This window comes from Aquila chrysaetos, chromosome 13 (genome assembly GCF_900496995.4).
Source record: "Aquila chrysaetos chrysaetos chromosome 13, bAquChr1.4, whole genome shotgun sequence".
Lineage (NCBI taxonomy): Eukaryota > Metazoa > Chordata > Aves > Accipitriformes > Accipitridae > Aquila > Aquila chrysaetos.
The window spans coordinates 38,649,519-38,670,618 of NC_044016.1; the positions used below are offsets into that span (position 1 = coordinate 38,649,519).

A 21,100-nucleotide genomic window follows, 5' to 3' on the forward strand; every position below is an offset into this window, starting at 1 on the left:
CAGGGGCTGGGGGGCCGGGAAGGGGGAGCGGGGAGGAGGGAAGGGAAGGGAAGGGGGAGCCGGGGCAGGGGGCAGGAGAGGGGAAGGCGAGGACGGGGAGGCGGGGCGGGCCGGGGGGGGGGAGGCGGAGCCGGGGCAGGGCCGGGGGGGGGGGGGGGCGGCCGCCCCCCGCCCACGTGTGCGGGGCCGCCCCGCCGCCTCCCGCCCGGCCGGGCTATATAAAGGGCGGCGGCGGCCGGAGAAGCGCCGCGTTGCCGCCCGCTATCCAACCCCCCCACTTTTTTTCCCCCCCTCCCCTTCCCCCCCCGAGTACCCAGCCATGAGCTACACGATGGAGCCCCTGGGCAACCCCTCGTACCGCCGGGTGACCGAGACCCGGGCCACCTACAGCCGAGCCAGCGCCTCCCCGTCCAGCGGGTTCCGCTCGCAATCGTGGTCGCGGGGCTCGGGCAGCACCGTGTCGTCCTCCTACAAACGCTCCAACGTGGGGGGGCCGCGGGCCGCCTACGGCTCCACGGTGCTGAGCTCGGGCGAGAGCCTGGACGTCAGCCAGTCCTCGCTGCTGAACGGCGCGGCGGAGCTGAAGCTGAGCCGCTCCAACGAGAAGGAGCAGCTGCAGGGGCTGAACGATCGCTTCGCCGGTTACATCGAGAAGGTGCACTACCTGGAGCAGCAGAACAAGGAGATCGAGGCGGAGCTGGCGGCTCTGCGGCAGAAACACGCCGGGCGAGCGCAGCTGAGCGATGCCTACGAGCAGGAGCTGCGGGAGCTGCGGGGTGCCCTGGAGCAGGTGAGCCACGAGAAGGCTCAGATCCAGCTGGATTCAGAGCACATCGAGGAGGACATCCAGCGCCTGCGGGAGCGCTTCGAGGACGAGGCGCGGCTGCGCGACGAGACGGAGGCCACCATCCGCGCCCTGCGCAAGGAGATGGAGGAGGCCTCGCTGATGCGGGCGGAGCTGGACAAGAAGGTGCAGTCGCTGCAGGACGAGGTGGCCTTCCTGCGGGGCAACCACGAGGAGGAGGTGGCCGAGCTGCTGGCGCAGCTCCAGGCCTCCCACGCCACGGTGGAGAGGAAGGACTACCTGAAGACCGACCTCACCACGGCGCTGAAGGAGATCCGCGCCCAGCTGGAGTGCCAGTCCGACCATAACATGCACCAGGCCGAGGAGTGGTTCAAGTGCCGCTACGCCAAGCTGACGGAGGCGGCCGAGCAGAACAAGGAGGCCATCCGCTCCGCCAAGGAGGAGATCGCCGAGTACCGCCGGCAGCTGCAGTCCAAGAGCATCGAGCTGGAGTCGGTGCGCGGCACCAAGGAGTCGCTGGAGCGGCAGCTCAGCGACATCGAGGAACGCCACAACAACGACCTCACCACCTACCAGGTAGCGGGGAGGCCACCCGGGCTGCGCCGAGCCCGGGCTGGGGGGGCGGGGTGTCGGGGGTCAGGGGACGGGATGGTGGCGGTGGCCGGGTACCGGCTCGGTGAGGGATGCGTGCCGGGGGAGCCGGAGGGACCGCCGGCTGGGCCGGGCCCCCCAAGGGCCAGGAGGTGTTGGGGAGGGCGATGGGAGCCGGGTGGGTGCTGCTCTGACCCTGGCACTGCTTCCCGGGGTGGCAGAAAGAGTTTCTGAAAGTCCCCGTTGAGAACTTTTTTTCTGTGCTGGCTCTGCGTGAAGCGTGTGTCTGTGTCACAGAGGTTTTCTGTGTCTCTGTTGCAGGACACGATTCATCAGCTGGAGAACGAGCTTAGAGGAACAAAGTGGGAAATGGCTCGTCACTTGAGGGAATACCAGGACCTCCTCAATGTCAAGATGGCCCTGGATATTGAAATTGCTGCATACAGGTACAGTAGGATCACTGCGGATGTGTCTGGAATATTAATAGCACTGCAGATGCTGCTGGCTTGGGAAGCTTTACCACAGATAAGAAATATCTGCATGCGGTGAACCCAAGTAAAATTAGAGCTTGGCTAAATTACTACAACCACTTCAAAATCTACACAGACCCAAGGAGCGTCTGCAGTAAGAAACCAGAGTTCGTTAGGCACCGGCTCTCTGGTAACCAGTGGCAAAGCTCCCGGCGAGCTCAGTGGGCACAGGATAGCATGACTCAGTGCGGTGGCACCCTGGTGCCGCATTCTGCCCTTGTTTGCAGAAGACGCAGCAAAAGACAAGCTTATTTTTAATTCCTGTTTACTTTGCGTACGCCAACCAGGCGGTGCTTGTCACTTGAATTTCCTTTTATCGCTTGAGAGAGACAGTGCACTTGCTTGATCATGGTTTCAAGCAATCTGCTTGTCACAGTCACTTTTGCTTTTCTTGCTCAACTTTCCTTTAAAGGCATCCGCTCTAATCTGGAGCAGGAACATTGCTTGCTATTGCCATCACCTGGCAGGTTTTTTTAGTCTCCTCTGCATCACTTTAGAACTCTCATCGGAGAACTGCTGATTTTTCTGGGTCACAGGCTTAGATGAAAAACATGCATTTGAATGTAAGAAAAATAAGAACACCCCCCCATACCCCCATCTCCAGATCTGCTTAAACTCCTGAGGCTGTTCAGACAAACACACAGATACCCTAGGGTCTGTAGCTGTTTGCTACCAAAGTTAGCTGAACAAAAGTCTCTTCAGTTTTCATAGCCGCACAAGAAAGGTGGATGCCCAAACTATTGAACTAGGACGTATGCTCTAATTGGCTTTCAATGTCTCAGCCACAATATTTGATTTGGGTGTGTTGGCTGTGTCAAAGTCTCAGTTTGCCTAAGTGATAATGCATCCTATGAAGTTAATTATTTTGCCATACGCTGTGCTGACTTATGCCATAATAAAGTTTTTTGAGATTAAGGATAAATTTCAACTGATCAGCTGAAGGTGTTACACTTGCCACATGCAAACCAAGCTAAAAGCTGTTTGCTGAATATGATTTTTGCAAAAGAGCTGATTCAAGGAAAGCTGAACTGGGGCTGCGAGCGATGGATTATGCTGATCGGCTCTAGCATATTCCACATACAAACTGGTTTCATCCTGCTGACAGGGAAATATTCTAATAGCTGTCCCTTATGTTGGGTTTCCACGCTCATTTGGGTTTTTTTCTCCTCCTTCTGATTCCCTTAGGAAGCTACTGGAGGGCGAAGAGACAAGATTCAGTGCCTTCTCTGGAAGCATTACTGGACCCATATTCACGCACAGACAACCATCTGTCACAATAGCATCCACTAAAATTCAGAAAACAAAAATTGAACCACCAAAGCTGAAGGTCCAGCACAAGTTTGTAGAAGAAATCATTGAAGAGACAAAGGTAGAGGATGAAAAGTCTGAAATGGAAGATGCCCTTGCAGCTATTGCAGAAGAAATGGCAGTCAAGGCCCAGCAAGAAGAACAGGAGGAAGAAAAAGCAGAAGAAGCAGCTGTAGAGGAAGAAATTGTTTCCGAGAAGGCTGCTGCAGAACAAGCAGCTGCACCTGAGGAAGAAGAGAAGGAGGAAGAGGAAGCAGAGGAGGAAGAAGAAGCTGCAAAATCTGATGCAGCGGAAGAAGGCGGTTCTGAAAAAGAAGAAATAGAGGAAAAGGAAGAAGGGGAGGAGGCTGAGGAAGAGGGGGAAGAAGCTGAGGCCAAGGGCAAAGCTGAAGAGGTCGCAGCAAAGGTAGAGAAGGTCAAAACCCCTCCCTCCAAGTCACCCCCTAAATCCCCCCCTAAATCCCCTGTAACGGAGCCGGCCAAGGCTGCCCAGAAAGAAACGGCTGCAGAACCAGGAAAAGAACCGAAGGTGGAGAAAGGTGGTGAGAAACCAGCCAAGGAGGAAGAGAAAGCAGCATCTCCGGAGAAGCCCACCACACCAAAGGTAACCTCTCCAGACAAGGCAGCGACCCCGGAGAAGCCCGCGACGCCGGAGAAGCCTGCAACCCCAGAGAAAGCGGTGACCCCGGAGAAGCCGGCGAGCCCGGAGAAGCCCCCCAAAAGCCGGCGCCCCGGAAAAGCCGGCCACCCCAGAAAAGCCGGCGAGCCCGGAGAAGCCCCGCTCTCCGGAAAAGCCGGCCACCCCAGAAAAGCCCCGTTCTCCGGAGAAGCCGGCCTCGCCGGTCAAAGATGAAAAGGCTGTGGTGGAGGAGACCATCACTGTCACAAAGGTAACAAAAATTAGTGCAGAGGTAGAGAAGGAGTCCAGGAAAGAAGACATTGCAGTGAATGGTGAGGTGGAGGAGAAAAAGGAAGCGGAGGAATCCAAAGAGAAGGAGGTTGAGGAAGACAAGGGAGTTGTCACCAATGGCCTAGATGTGAGCCCAATTGATGATAAGGGTGAGAAAATTGTAGTAACCAAAAAAGCAGAGAAAATCACTGGTGAAGGTGGGGACAGTACAACCACATATATCACAAAGTCGGTGACGGTCACTCAGAAGGTAGAGGAACATGAAGAAAGCTTTGAGGAGAAATTAGTGTCCACCAAGAAAGTGGAGAAAGTTACTTCACATGCCATAGTAAAAGAGATTAAAGAGACCGAATAAAATAAATCATAGCTAAATTTAAAAAATTAAAGAGCTTGGGTTGGTGCAAAAGGTTAAGCCATATGACAGCTGCAAAATGCATGTGAGTGACGGCTTCAAAGCAGAACGGGTTCTCTCATGGAGGCTCCAGACACACAGTATTTTACTTTTTTGTGCAATATAGGGGAGGGGGGGGGAATGCATGCAGGCTCAAGATGTACTCCCTCCACAGAGCTTGGGGATCTAAAAAAAAAAATAATACTAATAATAGTGCATGAGATGAAATGTGCAAAGGAAGCTTTTGAATTTCCTGAGCTGTTGGAGGGACATATCTGAGGAACGACTTAAGATGTATTATGCAAAGAACCAACTGAGCCAAAAACAAACAGAAAACAGTAATAGAATATTCATGAGAACCAGAACTCTCCTAGCCTTAAAAAAAGCTACTTATAAATAATTATGTTTACCTCACTGGTGCAATTAGGGTGGACTTTTTGCTCATGGGAGAACCTAGTTGACATGCACAGTATGCAACCTTTTGTTGTTTGATGTAAAACAGTCACAGCAGTTCTTGCTCAATAAAGGTCAATACTGAAAATGTGACTTGTCTGGTGACTTTTTTTTCCGACTCCAATCCTTCCCTGAAGTTCGATACTTTGTCCTGAACAGGAACATGGTTGCATGGGTTGAAAAGTTGCTTGAGTTTTTCCTTAGTGTCCTCATTTAGAAAGCAAGTTTGAATTGGGTATGATGAACCAATTTCCTGTAACATAACACAAATACTTGAGCTGGTTTAAGCAAATACTTAAGAGCCATAGCCCATGCTTTCCAGAGCAAAGAGGAATCTGTTGAATTCTGTTGCCCGGCCTTTAGGTGCTTAGAGGGGCTGCAATTGCTTTTGCTAGCAAGGGGAAGGTCTGTAAGCCATGTGCTGCTAACATCACTTACTGGAGCAATCCTGCTCGTAGTAAAAGTGTTAAACTCTGCTGCAAGTATAATTTTCTTCCCTGCGTGCTAGTCTCAACGTGTAAGGACAGCCTTAAAGATGTGGCAATTTCTAGATCATTCCTTGATCTTCCTGTGAAGGTACCCTGACTGGTTCACAGACAGGCTATCTTCTATGACACCGGTTTGTCACTTAAGTGTGCAAAGACCCATTAAATAAGCTCAACCAAGACACCATGTGTTCATCAAAATGGGATAGCTTCTGATTCTTTTTTTCCCTTCCTGCCTTAATTATATGGGAACATCCTTATCAAGTGTCTGCCTCAAATGATCAACAGGTGCAACCTGCCTCTAAGCACAAAATTCCAAAATTGAGAGCAAATAAATTCCTGGAAAAAGGAAACTGTCTCGGAGATTATACCGGTATCATGTATCAAAAATACTCCTAACTCATTTTTTACATATTTGTCCATTTGAAAATAGCTATAGAAATGAGACCCTTCCAGAGTCTGAACTGAGGCTGGGCAGAGCTCAGATTATACCTGGTATGACTGAGAGATAAAACCAAATTAAAGCATTTTTTAATTTCCAATAGAAAGGCCTTCTGAGCGTTGGCCTGTCTACTGCCACTTCCAGGTTGGCTTTATTAAGAAGAAAGCCAATTAAAGGGGCCTCTAAAATCCCCCTATGTGGAAAATAAATGGAGATAAATGAAACAAGGGGAAAAAGAGGAGGGCCCTGACTCCAGTTTGGGGAACTAATATGTCTTATTATGGGATTAATATTGTGTTTATTTCCATCACATTTCAAAAGGAAAATGAAGAGCACTGCTACGGCCTTACCTCCCATAACTAGCAAAGAAATGCAAATCATTTTTAAGCCTGGGTTCAGTACATGGACTGTCCTGAAATCTGTTGACTAATTAGGGGTCTGATCAAGATCTATGATTTGCATATGCCTTCCAATTCTTTGGAATTCTTTTAACCTATCAATAATTGAAGATCAAGTAGTTTTTACTTGAAAGGGTTCTGCATGTTCTTCACCGGAGAAATTGTAAAAAGTCCACAGCAGATAAGCCTTTCAAATAAATCTGAGCGTCTTTGTGTAGCAAAGTAATGAATGTTTCTCCTGCTGATATCAATAATGGAAATCTGTGCTCAACAGCTTGCTGCTTGAGTGACGTTTAATTAAAGCAGAGTTAGCAAATTAAATGGCAGCTTCTCTGTAGTGAGCTTATTTGTGAAAGTTACATGTGTAGGTGACATAAAAATAACTGTACCTTTATGAATAAGAAGTTACGTAGCCCAGGCACACTCATCTATTGTCAGTAAGTGTTTGCACCAAGTGATGGTAAAATGCAGAAATGCCCACTGGTTTGTGAGCATTGAAATGATTTTTTTCTTGGGTCTAATCAAAATTTTCAAGAGAACACCACCACTAAACGCAAAAACTAAAGCAGAGACCGATATTTAACATAAAACTTTCTGTTTACGTGTTCCAAACAAGTTCTAGAATCTTCTAAAATGTCACAAACTGCAAAGCCAGCGGGCTATCACCCCTCAGCATAGAAAGTCAGGCATCTTCAGCATCGAGATGAAGAAGGGTCACCTTGTACAGTGAATTAAATTTCAATGTCAGTGGGAGACTCAAGAACACTGTTAACGTGGGCTTACGCAGGTGCAGGTGGGATCCCAAACTGGCTTGCTATTTTTCATGTTATGCTTTCTTTTCAGTTCCGGTAAGATACAGCTGCAAGGACCTAGAGATTATTATTTGTGGTGTTTTAATTCTGCTTGCACATCGGCAGTCCAACCAGGATTGCGGTTTCTTGTGCAAAGGGGCTGTATCAACACTTCTGTCCAGGTTACATTGACTTTACTGAACGGTTTTGGGAATTCACTGCATCGCCTGCGTGGGAGGTAAACTCCTGGGCTACCCACTGGCACGCTGTATTTCAAAATATCCTCATTTCCCCCCGCTTTTCCACCCAAAACATATTGCAGCCCTTAGTTATTACCCACAACTGCTTTTTTTTTCTCTGCTTTAACACACAAAATAGATTTTGAGTTCAGCCTATTTCCCACTGCAAATGTTTCCATCAAATCCTAAGAGAAATAAGCAACTGGTTAACACATTTCTAAATATTTATAAAACTATAAGAACTGATTAACATTTAATGTTGCCAAGAGGTTTTGTCTACTGACATCTGCAATCAAACAGTTTCAAAAGATAGCATAATTCCAGGGCAGAGATGCATAAATAGTATGTTATTTGCCTGTTCTGCACCAATTACTTCTTCAGACTGTGCATAACCAGTGAAGGGATTAATTACTTTCAGACACAGAAGTTCATTAATCAATACGAAAGACTCCATGAAGGGAAAAACAATAATTAAAGCAAGTTCCTGTGAAGATTTATGCATCTTATTTAAGGTGGGCTACCAAGACCCCCATGACTTCAGGAGCTGGAGGGCTCTAAACCAGGATCTTTTTACCATACCGGGATGTGGAGATGCTCTGATTAAGAGATTTTCAGCATCCCAGAACTAAATTCCAGGTGGAAACAAACTGGGAAGTGTTACAAAACACAAATAGGTTGCATTTGCCAGGGAGCTGAGTCAGGCACTAGAATTTTCTCCAGGCATCAGGGTCTGTGCTTTTCCCATTCGCATGCAGGGCTTTCTTCCATCTCTGTTCGGGATTAAACTACCCTTAAGTAATCTAGGAAGGCGGCAGATGATGAATTGTCAATTATTTAGTTACTAGAAGGTAAATTCCTAGAATCTGGATATTATTCCTGTACAAGTCTTCCTCTTGCTGAGTGGGAGTGTGTGTGTATCTCAGGAAAAGCATTCAGGACCTCCTTGTATTTGTCTTCCCTGTGATGAGATCTTGGCCTGATCCAGACACCCTCTGCCCAAATAGCAGGAGAAAATTCAGGGACAGACTCGTGGCTTTACTTACTTGCAGCTGCAACTTGGGTTAAAGTTTTCTATCGTGCCTCCCTCTGCCTGCTTTTACTGCATTGCGTCAAAGCGAGCTTCTGGATTTCCAAAGGTAAAACAAGTGTTGGCAGTAGGATCCCCACAACCCTGAGAGCACTTCAGCACGCAAACGCACGCTTCCATCCTCCCTCCCACCAGTTTACCTTAGCAGCAAGGCAGGACTGGGGGTGACAAACCAGGCTGGACGGTCACTGCAGCTTGTCACTCTCTGCAGCTCATTGCCATGGCTGTGACTCACACATTTCCCGTGGAGTCGTGAAATCTCTCCTTTAGCTGCAATACATTAAAAATAACATAAGGAGTGGGGATCGGACAGAGATACACTGCAAGGAGAAATGTGTTTGCTGTTGTATCTCTAAGTGTGCTGGTTTGAGAGCATCCCTAGCAGCCTGGCTGCAACACCCTGGAGAGCTGCAAGCTGTATTGCTTCCCAGAAGAGAAAGGGATACAAAGGACTGACTGAAGGAGGAGTTTATCTGCAAAAAGAGACATGAAAGAGAAAGCAAAATCAGGTATTGAAAAGTTAAAAGGAGCTCAGAGCGCTTGCAAAAAGGCAGGGTGGGGCAGTGGTTTTAATATACACCGAACTGTTTAACAGTGTCTTGGCTTTAATGGCTGTGATGAGTTCTGATCTGGTGTATAACGTGGTTTTTGCTCCGTACGAGCAGAACCTCTCTCCCAACTGAGGTGCCACGCTAAGAGTTTTCTGATAGGGCACTTGGGTGAATTTCCAACCGCCATCTCCCAGACTCAGTATTCTGCTGTTTGAACTAAGGGTATCACATACCAAGAGGAGCAGCTCTCCTGCAACCCCATGGATATCTTTTAAAAGCGCTGAGCAAACAGCATGGTCGAGTCTCTGGCCCATGGTACTGCAAGTACCCCCCATGGCTCACCACCGTTTTCCTGGAGATAGAAAATAAAATCTGCTCTGTAAGAATAAGTCTGCATAAACATCTGTAGAAAAATCTCCATTAAAAGCAGAAGGGAAATGTGGAAAGAAAGACTTAAGAGATGTTGAAGAAAGGGAAAATTAATTGTCTTGTCTTCTGGTTCTCAAAAGCACCAAAAACCTCAAGAAAGTGGTGGGGGGCGGGGGTGAGGGAAGTTAAGCATTTGGAAATGATACTGGAATTATTACATATGCATACAAGCTCTGTTTCCTGAATGTTTTTACCAAAGCTGCTTTTTCTTTCTCCTGCTGTTTTTCCTGGGAACACAGAAGTAAAGAATTGTTTTAAATGCTTACCTCATCCATCATCTTCTTTATAACTCTTCCAACACTGAAAAGGCAGGTGCTTTTGGAACACGCCTAAAATTTGTACAAAAGGACACTTCCTTTCTCTCTGAACAGAGCCATCAAGGAGAACCAATGCAAATCAACCGATACCATGAAGTCAGTGGATGAAATTTAAAGTTACCCTCAAATCCTATGCAAAAATCCATCTAGCTACATGGGACTGTGAAAAGTTTTAGTGCAGCCACGTAATGCCTGTTTTAAGATGGGTTTCCACGGGTTTATTTAAAATGGTTTAATGTGCAGCACTTGTCTAGTACTTGTCCTTAGCACAAGGTTTAACTTTAAGCACCAACTTCAGCTAATTGAAAATAAGTAGGCTCAGACCATAGGACATTAACATTGCTTTCAGAATTGCCAGGCTTTGCTGCTGTTTCAGCTGTTCCTATTTCATGCCCAATCACAGATCAGACCTTTCTTTAGCTCACACTCAAAATTTTAAAAGGCCCGGACAAATTCTCAGAAGAAAATGAGCCTCTTCAGTCCATTGTGGACTGACTTTAAGACAGCACCCTGGAAAGGCAGCTCATTCAACTGGCAGAGAGAATTCACCCTACATTGTCCTTCCCTCTTAACACCTCACCACAGCTTTTTTTTTTTTTTTTTTTAAATATACAGACATTGCTCCAAGTCTCAGCTACATCCCGTCATTCTTTCATCACTGATCTCTCAAACATTGGTAGGAAGTTGTTCAATGTCTAACAGCCACGTCTGCATTTGGCTTCTGTATTGGTTTGTTAAAATTTCTTCTTTTTCCAAAAGGTAAAAAGGAGCTTGTGCTTGCATGCATGCAACAGCCCAGTGAGACCCACGACAAAGCTAACAGCGCATTTGGACACCAGTGTATTTTTACCATTGCAAGCTTTCCATGTGAAATTTTACAGCCCCATCAAGAAATTTTGCCCACCTACTAGTCCCCCAAGCATATCAGCTAGAGACAGAAACCAGTATCCCATATCCTGGTTACACAGGCTTGAAAGATGAATGTGATACACCACTTCATCAACCTTTTAAGTGCATTAGTGACACATGACACATACAAGGAATCAGTGTAAGCATTTCTGTAACTTTATTGACTAGCTTTATTGCACATACTTATTGAAGCCTCCGTTATTTTACCCACCCAAGGTTTCCATAATTATTTTAAATGCAAGTTAAAGATAACTTTCATTCCCATGACTTATTTTTTTTTTTTCCCCCCATTTTAAATTTTAAGGTTCTGAATCACCCAAGAAAGACATAACCCCTGAATTCATACGTGTAGACCATGCGGCATTCAGGGAGCAAGCCAGTGGGTGCTCTGCAAGCATACTGATACTCTGCACAGAGAGAAACATCATAGATCATTAACTTTAAACCTCAGTGGTCACTGAATTAAATATGTGAGACTGCAATTTTAGCTCAGTCAATCATCTTTTATTCTGTTGACCTGATGAGAAAGGTAGACTGCCTAAAAATCAAGCCTTCTTCTTCACTTCACTCTCTTCCTTTCCTGCTGCTTCTTTCTCTTCCTTCTCCTCCTCACCAGTTTCCTCAGCAGCTTCCTGAGACTCCTCCCCTTCTTCAGCTGCTGTTTCTTCCCCTTCTCCTTCTCCTTCCTCTTCCTCACCCTCTTTGGCTTCTTCAGATTCTTCCTTAGCACCTTTGAAAGACAAAAAGAAGTATTTCACATCTATGTACTGTTCCTAATCCCAATTTAAGGGGAGCCAGCACACCTGCACCCTTCAACCCAACACATTCGGATGGCAGCCAGCTAAACATGACAGGGCTGGCAACTGATTTTGCATGAAAGCAGGGACATTTATCTGGGACTTGCAAGGCAGAACAACAAAACTACACAACCAACTTATCCTAGATTTCAGAGGGAGTGAAACACTTTATAGGTCTTTTCAAAACCATGGCCTTGAAAAATATTGACCCTGGACTCACTGCTTTAAGCCTTATCCAAAGGCTTGAGTTCAAAATGGAATCTTGCCATTGCTCTCCAATTGGCTCTTTAGCTATCATTTCATTATAATTAATCTTTACACTAATAAACTCCTAGAATAGCTCAATGGCAACCAATGCATTTCAGGTATGTTTAGGTTAAATCCTTCAGAGCCATGCAACTGAAGTTGGGAAAAGCAACCCTGGGTACTATTCCTTCTCATTTTCTTTAAAATGAGAGTCTGGCAAATAAATTATGTTGCAGCAAGGAAGTGGCATATACTTTGCTTGAACAAGAAAACTACCTAGACCTCAGGCAATAGATACTGCTATCCACTGAACCCAACAGTTACCTCCACAGACATCAGCTGATGTTCCTATTATCACAGGCTACTCTCTGGAAATTAGTATTTAGCCCAGGATGTCCTCATCCCTTCTTTTTGAGGATGTCTGTAATGCTAAGTACTGTTTGCTGCTGCATGAATGTGATATTACATGCTGTTGAAGTATTATCATTCCTGTTTGTGGAAACTTGAATGGAAAAAAAACCCACCCAGTGACTTCCAAGGGAATATCATCAGTCCTACAATCCGCCTGATATTGAATGTTTACCTTATCTTCCATTCAATGTTCAGGCTTTCCTGCTTAAATGCTGTGTGCTTAATCCCATGATCCTCTGCTCACGTGAGCAGACAAGGAGAGAGGTCTAATCATTAGACTTAGTCATCAGGATTTCTGGGTTTTACCCCGTATAAGCAGGGTGAAGCATGAAAGAGAGGGATTTGAAAGTAACTATAAGTACCTTCCTCCTCTTGTTCAGCCTCTTCACCTCCTGCTTCTTCCTCACCTTCCTCTTTCTCTTCCTCCTCACCTTCTTCTGCAGGTGCTGCCTTGGCTTCTGCCACTTTAGCAGCCTCAATTGTTTCCTCTATTTCAATCTGCTCTTCCTGAACATGACTGGAGTAGTATGTGGGGAAGGAACGGGTTGTCATCAGGTAGGAGCTGGACTGGAGACCACTGTAGGCAGACCTGCCAAAAGTCGGGGCAGTCTGGGTGTAGCCACTGGTGATGCTTCCAACGCTAGTGAAACTGAGTCGGGTCTCTTCACCTTCCAGCAGTTTCCTAGCAGACAAAAAGCAAGCAGAAATGACTTAGTTGTGCTGCAGCAGTATTCAGCAGATTCAGCTAAGGACCAAGATACTATGATGCTTTGAGCAGCACAAGCCCTAGAAACTGCATACTTAGGAGTGCAAAAACTAGCCTATAATGAATAACTATGTGGCAATGCTACCCTATCTTCTTGGAAAAATTTGTTTCAGATGTGTGCATTACTGGTGAATTAATACTTTTCCTTGTTAGAAGAAATAATGGGGAAAAGGTCTCTAGGATTAGGTTCCTATAGCAGGTGAGGTTAGAATTGTATATTGGTAACCTGTAGGGTTTCAGAGAACGATGCAGATTTAACAATTTGATGTTATGTTCAGCTATTAGACAGGGTTTATAGTCACTTTCTCAATATTCCCCCTTGTGGCATTCACAGAAATTCTGTTTCGGCATTTGCCACGTCTAACAGTATCTGGGACAAAACATTAAACAGCTATTTAAAAGCAATTCTGCTGTAAAATATTTGCTTTGCAGGAGATTGCTTCTGCAAGCTGGAAACAAAGCCCGTTCTTAAAAGCATGTAAGAGGCTTCCAATTTTGAGAGCACAGCCATCTGTATTAAGAAGTTCCACTGACACAAAAATCTCTTCACTGTATGTACAGAACAGGTATTTTTATCTGTAAAGATGGAGAACCGAGATCATATATTGCTGAGCTAAGAGTTCTGTATGCATATACATACACACCATTATACTCGCTTAGGTTTGCTCCACTGAAGATTTTGCTTTAAGCAAGTATTTTACCTCAAAAGCACTGCTTCTTCCAATAGCAAGACAATGGAGAAGACCTGATTAAACTGACACTTATCTATGAAAATTTCTGCTGGAGGAGTGATAAATAAAATTAATTCTCTTGAAGAGAGAACGGGAACCTGATCCCTTACTAAAACATTCCCCCCATCCTACCTATACGCTGCGATTTCAATGTCCAGGGCCATTTTCACATTGAGCAGATCTTGATATTCCTTCAAATACCGAGCCATTTCACTCTTCGTGGTTCTCAGCTCGTTCTCTAATTTGTTGATTGTATCCTGTTGGAAGTAACAATATCGACAGGGTAAAATTCTTAATTCCTCCATATCTAGCAGTAATATCTTGCAAGGAATTTCTCCAATCCTATTAACTTAATCTTGCTCTCGCAGACAGAAAGCGAACGTCTCCAACTCCACCCTCAGCCAAAAGGGCACCATTTACCAAACCCCACCTTCCCTGGCAGGGTTTTCCCACCCCTATACCCACTCCCTGTTATTCCATCCTTATCTAATGTCAAGAGCCCCGTTTTCTGCTATGTGAGGACTAAACACCCCTGTACCCACACCCTGCTATTCCATCCCTATTTAATAGCCCCGTTTTCTGCTACGTGAGGACTAAACACCCCTGTACCCACACCCTGCTATTCCATCCCTATTTAATAGCCCCGTTTTCTGCTACGTGAGGACTAAACACCCCTGTACCCACACCCTGCTATTTCCATCCCTATTTAAGAGCCCCGTTTTCTGCTACGTGAGGACTAAACACCCCTGTACCCACACCCTGCTATTCCATCCCTATTCAACGTTACGAGCCCGGTTTTCTGCTACCCGAGGACTAAAGCACGCACGAAACTCGTTTTGTTTCAAGCCTCTACGTGCTTTTTCTAGTTTTAGCTTAAGGATGCGCCTTTTCTTGGCGCGACACAGTTAAGGGTTCACGGGCACACAGACGAGCGATGCCTGGCGCACCGCGGCGGCGGGAGCTAGAAGCGATGCCCCCGTGTCCAGGGTGGCCCCCGACAGCCTCCCCCCCCCCCCCCCCCCCCACCTGCAGGGCGGAGATGTCGGCGCTCTGCTTCTCTTCCAGCTCCTGCAGCTGCTTCTCCAGCGCCTCGTTCATGCCGCGGGTGGCCTCGATCTCCAGCGTCTTGGCCTTGAGCAGGCGGCGGCTCTCGGAGACCTCGTCCTTGGCGGCGCGGACGGCGTCGGTGTTCTTGGCGGCGCTCTCGCTGAGGACGGTGAAGCGGCTGCGGAACCACTCCTCGGCGTTCTGCATGTTGCGAGCCGCCAGCTTCTCGTACTGGGCGCGGATGTCGCGCAGGGCGGCCGAGAGGTCGGGCTTGGCCGACACGTCCATCTCCACGGAGAGGTGCGCGTACTGGATCTGCGCCTGCAGCTCCGCCAGCTCCTCCTCATGCACCTTCTTGAGGAAGGCCAGCTCGTCCAGCAGGCTGTCCACCCGCTTCTCCAGCTCCGCCCGCGCCAGCGCCGCCTCGTCCGCGCCCTTGCGCACCTCCAGCAGCCGCGCCTCCGCGTCCTCCCGGCTCAGCACCTCCTCCTCGTAGCGCGCCTGCAGCCCGCGCAGCGTCTCCTCCAGGCTCTCCCGCTCGCCCTGCAGCGCCTGCTTCTCGCTCGTCGCCTCCTCGGCGGCCAGGCGCAGCTCGCGGATCTCCTGCTCGTAGAGGGCGCGGAAGCGGGAGGGCTCGGCGTGCTTCTGCCGCAGCACCAGCAGCTCGGCCTCCAGCACCTTGTTCTGCTGCTCCAGCTCGTGCACCCGCTCGATGAAGCAGGCGAAGCGGTCGTTGAGGTCCTGCAGCTGCGCCCGCTCCTGGCTGCGGATGGACTTGAGGTCGTTGCTGATGGCCGCCACCTGGCTCAGGTCGAGGCTGTCCACCGAGTGCAGGAGGGAGCCCGAGGCGCTGGACGCGGCGTAACTGCGCCGCACCGACACCGAGGAGACGGGCGCCGACAGGCTGGAGTACGCCGAGCGCGCCGAGCTGTAGCCGCCGCCGCTGCGCATCGCCGAGACGTGGAGCCGCGGGCTCTCGGCGTACCGCCGCTTGTAGGACGGGAAGAACGGGTCGTAGCCGTACGAGCTCATGGTTGCGGGAAGGCGGACGGGGTAAGGGGAGGCTGCCGGCGGCTGCTCTGCGGACCGGCGCCGCCCGACCGCCCCTATTTATCGGCGGGGAGGGAGGGCGGGCGAGCGGGCGCAGCCGCCGGGCGGGGCGGGGCGGTGCCGCGCTGAGGTACGGGGCGGTGCCGCGCTGAGGTACGGCTCGCTGCGGCCCTCGCGTAGCTCCGCGCCTCGCCGCGGGCTCCGGGCGGGCTGTGGCGGGGCGGGTGAGCGGGTGGGTGGGTGCTCCCTGTCAGCTTGTGCCGGCGTGGCCCCGTCGGAAGCGCCTGGGCATCGCCCTCGCCTCAGGCCCGCTTCGGGCTCGCCGGGGGCTTCTCTCGGGCCCCCCTTCGGGCCTGCTTGGGGCCCACCTCGCCTCAGGCCTAGCTGCTGTTCCCCCCCCCCCCAACCTGCCAGGCTGTGCGTAACACCCCTCTCTCCTCATCCCCCGCTTCCTCACAACCCCCCCTGGCAGAAGCCCTGGGGAGGTTGTGGCGGGGGTCTCGGGGAGGCCCGGCACCTCAGCGAGGCTGGGGTGCGCGCAGCCCTCGCTGCACCTCAAAACCCTCGGACCGCCTACGTAAAGAGCGTGTTTTTCTCCTTCGATTGGCGGTTTTCGCAAGGTGTGTGCGTGCTCTTTGAGTTCTCGCTGCCCTGGCCGTGTCCTTTATTGCAAGTGGTTCCTAACAACCAGGTAACGACGTGAATGCAGAAACAAATATGGCGTGTGGTTTGCAGTCCTAGCAGAATACATTAACGTCTAGTTACCTAGCTTTGCTTCCTCTGTTCCTTGAAACTCTCCAGAGGCAAGCCTGTCTGAGACTTGGACTATGGAGACTGAATATTTTATCCTTGCCTAATCTGGCTAATCCAGAGACTAAAGCTGGACAGCAGCGTCGCAGCTATGTCTCACCCAGATTATTAGCCACTGGCTGATTAAAACAAAGCAGTATTTACATAGTAGAGATTTATCAGAAGTAAGCGGGGAACGTATTGAGCACGGACTTCACTGGATGCTCAAAAAGGCAACGATAATTTGTCTCCCAGAGTCAGAAGGGCAAATATATTACCAACCAAACTCTTCAAAGTTTTCTTGAGGAAGGAATAAATGTAGGCACGGGTTGGGGGATGTTTATTAAGAGAGAGATACCACAAAAATGCTTGTTGCTTCCTAAAGAAAGGGGAAGGACTTGGTAACAGGCATAAATTAATCTGTATGCCTGTCACTAATTGCAAGGGTACTTAAGTAGTTCTGGCACAAAGGTGTTTGCTTAATACCAGTCATCTAGGGAAGGTAGAGTGAGGTTGACTTTAATCATGTTTCCTACTGTCTTCTAGTGATCTCAAACAGAACGTTACCTGTTGTGTGGTGTCATTTCCGTATGTTTCAGGGTACTTGGATATGAGGGATATTAAGCTGTGAAGGGCAATGGCTCATCAGAGGTACAAAGCTGCAGTCTCTTTTCATCTGAGCTCATGCTAGATGGAATGAACTATACTAAGAGCTAGTAAAGGCTTATGTGTCACTATATCACAGTAGAGCTGATGAGAGATGTTACTTTGCAAATCTAAAGCATCCCTCTGAAGATCAATGGAATTGCTCTTGATTTATAAGCACTGCAAGTGAGGCTTCTGCTCAAAATTTTATTCAAAATTTGTGATTTAAATGTCAGTAGCAATTGCATTCATGCATGTTAGAACAGCTATCCATTATTCAGGCACTGAATATGCAAAGTATAGCAGCACAGGTTTAGTTTTGTGTGCTAATACATTTTAGCTTTAACAGAGATTGGTTTTGTCTTTTGCCCCAAAGAGGTAGCTTGTGTGGCTTGCAGAGCACCCCGGGAAGAAATGAGCAATATAGACATTATAGCAGATGGAAAGATGCGCAGCAGGCTTGGCCAGAGGTTCAGTGAGCTTCTAAACACAAATTGGTCTGGGATACTGAAGTAAAGCAAACTGGAATACCTTGTTTCATGCCAATGGATTTATGCTAATCTCCCCTACATTCAATTTGAGTGTAAGATTTAATTATTAATCATATCGTTTATTATAGCGTGTATTAATAAATGAATATACCTCAGCTTCTAAAAATAACTGCACTTCATATCCCAGGAAAATAAGCTTTGTAATTGTAGGCTGTTAATATTCTTTCTCATATTTTTTTAGAGAGGGAAAATGAGCAGAAAACCCCTTCCTCTCTGCCAGCAGTGTGTGCCAGAAGATGGGAAAGTATGTCTGCAGACAGCCCTGCAGTGTTGAGTTTCAGTGTGACTCAGAGGTAAGGATGAAGCTTTGCTACTATAATGAAAAGAAAGCTACTACTGAAGGCATCCTACTTCGGAAACTTGTATTTCCAGGTACAAGGTAGTGCTGACTCTGATTTCCCCATTCTCTTTGTCTCCCTTTTGTTGCTTTTTGCCATAATGCAGAGGCAACATGCCTTGATATGTTATTGTTAGAAAAATCATTGAAGTAGTAGTGAACAGAGGAACGGGATAAAGAGTGGCTTCCAACTAGAATGAAATGGTCTGTGCCATTTGTCTCATTTTTGTTTAAGACTGCATTGAAAAAAGCAGGCAGGCAGTCACTAGAGATGAGCTGAGTCACCCAGCAGCTTAGCATTATGTCCCTTTCCATGTGCTGAAGCTAAAGCTGCTCTCTTGCTGTTTTAGTTAATTGTGAGTGTCGTGATTTCATCTAACGCAAACTTCAGGTTAGAAGAACCCCAAGTCCAGGTTCATCCCTTGAAAACCTCCCCTAGGCTGGCTGACCTAAATAATATGGATTATCATGATGAATGATACAGAAATAATGGTAGTGATGTGCTAAAATGGCAGGTGTGCAGTCACATACTACTGCTGCATAAGCAAAGCAAGCAACTCCATGAAAATACATTCCTGTTTGTACATTTTCCTCTGCTACCTACTATGTAATTAGCACGTACTCAGTGTAGGAATGGCATTTCCTCAAGGAAGAGTTTAGGTCTAGGCCCTGTGCTAGGGCCTCACTGAGCACCAAGAAGTTACTTGAATACAACCAGAGTCATTGAAAATTCCCCTATGCTGCAAAACACTTGGTCATTGAAGTCTAGTGGGGTTTCCTTTTTTTTTTTTTTTCATCATAGAATGGTTTCCTCAGCAGAAAGTGTAACAAGTACCTTTGGGGTTGAAGTGGATGGCAGAATGAAGTCTGCACTGTCTGCTCCTGGTCTTATTTCAGGAGCATAAAATTGAGCAGACCTGAGTCAGAAAAGCAAAAGCATTGTTCATACTTTTTTTTCTTTCTTTATTGTTTCTACTCCATAAAGGCACAGCTTTGAGAGAGTGGGGAATCAGGCACTCCCGCTGTTGCAAATGTTATGTAGCTCTGATGTGTTGCACGGCGTCATATTTTTTTATACAGTATATAAAATGAGATCGTAGGAGCTGATCTATGTGTGGTACCTATACTCAGAAAAACAGGCACCTGAGAGATACTATGCACAGTAAAGTATGATTAAGGAATTTCCTTTCCCAGTGTTCTGTAATGGTTTATAAATCTACTGCAGATTTAAAAAGTAACATATTGGCATTCAGTGGCACCACGTTTTATGGATTGATTGATTTTTATTGATAAGATTGATCAGAGCAGTTCTGAAGGAGAAAGGGGAGAGCTGGAACAGGTCCATTGTAGCAGTCAACACTTTGTGCCAGTATTTAGTGCCATGGGAATGCAGTAGAGCATGCCTACGGCTGAGCTGTCCCTATAGGTCCTTTTATTGATCTTACCACAGAGAGGTGAGTTGCAAAAACTGAAAAAGAGAATTCTCATCAGAGCCCCTGGGAACTCCATCTGAGAAAAGTCTGGTTAAGGATTTTGGAGTTGCCCTACAATGCTTTCTGTGCTTATAGCTACTTCTTTCTTTAAGACTTCTAGGAGTGGGGGAAACCCTGAAGAAATTTCTTTGGGATTTATTCTCGTGTGTGCTAGAATTTATACATCTGTCTGGGCTGGTTTTAAATTCTGACCCTATGCTGAACACACTTGAGAATTGCTGTTGGATGTCACTAATATTCTACCTATCCGGGGAATATTTTGAAAGTCACAAGCAGGAGCAGTGGGTCCCATTTACTTTCCCTTGTCCTGAAGTTAGGAACTTATGTATATGTCTAAAATGATATCAAAATCTCTGAGTGAGTTGAATTGAAATGTGCAAATGAAAATGCTCTGTTCTACTTTGATTCTCTTAATCCTGCAGCATTTTTCTTTTATGAATTGGAATGAATCTTGCATTTTAGGAAGTCTGCTTCCTCTATTCCAAACAGCCCTTTTAATATGAGACAACACTAACATGAATTTTCAAAGCCCACGCAGAATTTTGTCTGCAAGGACTGAAATGCAGTATCTGGAAGACACAGAAGAAATGCTAATAAGTATTTAACTTACTTCTTTTGAACAGTTATTTGCTTTGTTTGTGCCATATATAGTAAGTGCCTCAGCAGCTTTTATGATTTTATTATCGCTTACACCAATTTTGTTCTGCTGCGCACAGTAACATTAATTTGCTCACTTTGAGTTTGTTCTGTCTCTTGATTACAAGAGCCAGAGGAAACAGCCAGCCACTTCTTTCATCTGAGCTCTATCAATGAATGTCTAATTAGAAGGTTCATTAGCTTTGTTTACTCTTTGGATCAGGACTCCAAGCTAGGCCACAAAACCTGATGGCAGATTCCTCCTTGCAGTTTCAAGGGTTAGTTCTTAACTCCCAGAATCAATTAAATAGATGTTCTGCTTTTGTTTGATTCCAGCAATTAAACATAAACAAAAAGGTTCTTGGACAAATAAAACTCCCCTACCCTGCCAGCTGCAGAGCAATGTATGTGGTTTGAAAAAGCCTACTCAGCCCATTTTGAAAGAGATCATTTACTCATTTGCAAAGTCTCATTGCTTTGAACGGGTCTTCTGCCAACGTGAGAAATCAGGGATTAGACTCAAGAGACCGAGGGCCACATCAGAAGCGTGTTGTAAGTTGGCAGTGGGCTGTAGGCTTCACTGAAGTCCTGCCACTTAAGGCTACCTGTCTTAAAGCTGTCACCTGAAAAGTGGTATTTTATGATGTCATAAAATACAAAAGAATAATTGTGACAGTTCTCAGCTGTATCAACTTCTAATGAATTGCAACAGAGATTCCTTTTCCCACCCTTCACATGATTTGGTGAGTTAGAGAACGAAATTCTTATTTTGTATTCATTACTTTTAACTCATCAATCTTAATGGTTATAACATCCGGTTTACACTGGATTGTGCAAGATTGGAATCAGTCAATCGGATCTTACGGTACATCATGGAGCAACTGATAGATGTATCGTGTAGGTATCCCATAGTAGTAACGTGCCATGGTTGGAAGAAAGCAATAGAATCAATGTCTGTTTCTTTA

General features: G+C 46.9%; 3 protein-coding genes across 6 annotated transcripts in view; 2 read left to right on the forward strand and 1 right to left on the reverse strand.

Moving 5' to 3' along the window:
• The first annotated feature begins 253 nt into the window (after positions 1 to 253).
• Positions 254 to 5,081, forward strand: NEFM (neurofilament medium chain). The gene is given in 4 exon segments (XM_030035004.1): positions 254 to 1,381; positions 1,718 to 1,842; positions 3,112 to 3,949; positions 3,951 to 5,081. Coding segments are annotated over 4 exon segments (2,574 nt in total). The 5' UTR covers positions 254 to 319; the 3' UTR covers positions 4,500 to 5,081.
• Positions 5,082 to 10,770: 5,689 nt separating this feature from the next.
• Positions 10,771 to 15,727, reverse strand: NEFL (neurofilament light chain). The gene is made up of 4 exons (XM_030035006.1): positions 14,614 to 15,727; positions 13,720 to 13,844; positions 12,453 to 12,772; positions 10,771 to 11,366 (listed from the first exon to the last, which is right to left on the reverse strand). Exons 1-4 carry the CDS (start codon positions 15,664 to 15,666, stop codon positions 11,182 to 11,184), a joined length of 1,683 nt encoding a protein of 560 aa, XP_029890866.1. The 5' UTR covers positions 15,667 to 15,727; the 3' UTR covers positions 10,771 to 11,181.
• A 214-nt stretch (positions 15,728 to 15,941) lies between these two features.
• Positions 15,942 to 21,100, forward strand: part of DOCK5 (dedicator of cytokinesis 5) — a 130,991-nt gene continuing 125,832 nt past the window's right edge. For 3 of the 4 annotated variants that reach the window (XM_030034994.2, XM_030034997.2, XM_030034995.2), the window contains exon 1: positions 17,830 to 17,962. The gene's annotated coding sequence lies outside the window, so the exon portion shown is untranslated. Of the gene's footprint in view, positions 16,376 to 17,829; positions 17,963 to 21,100 lie in introns of those variants that run through there. The other variant, XM_030034999.2, reaches the window with a different exon arrangement.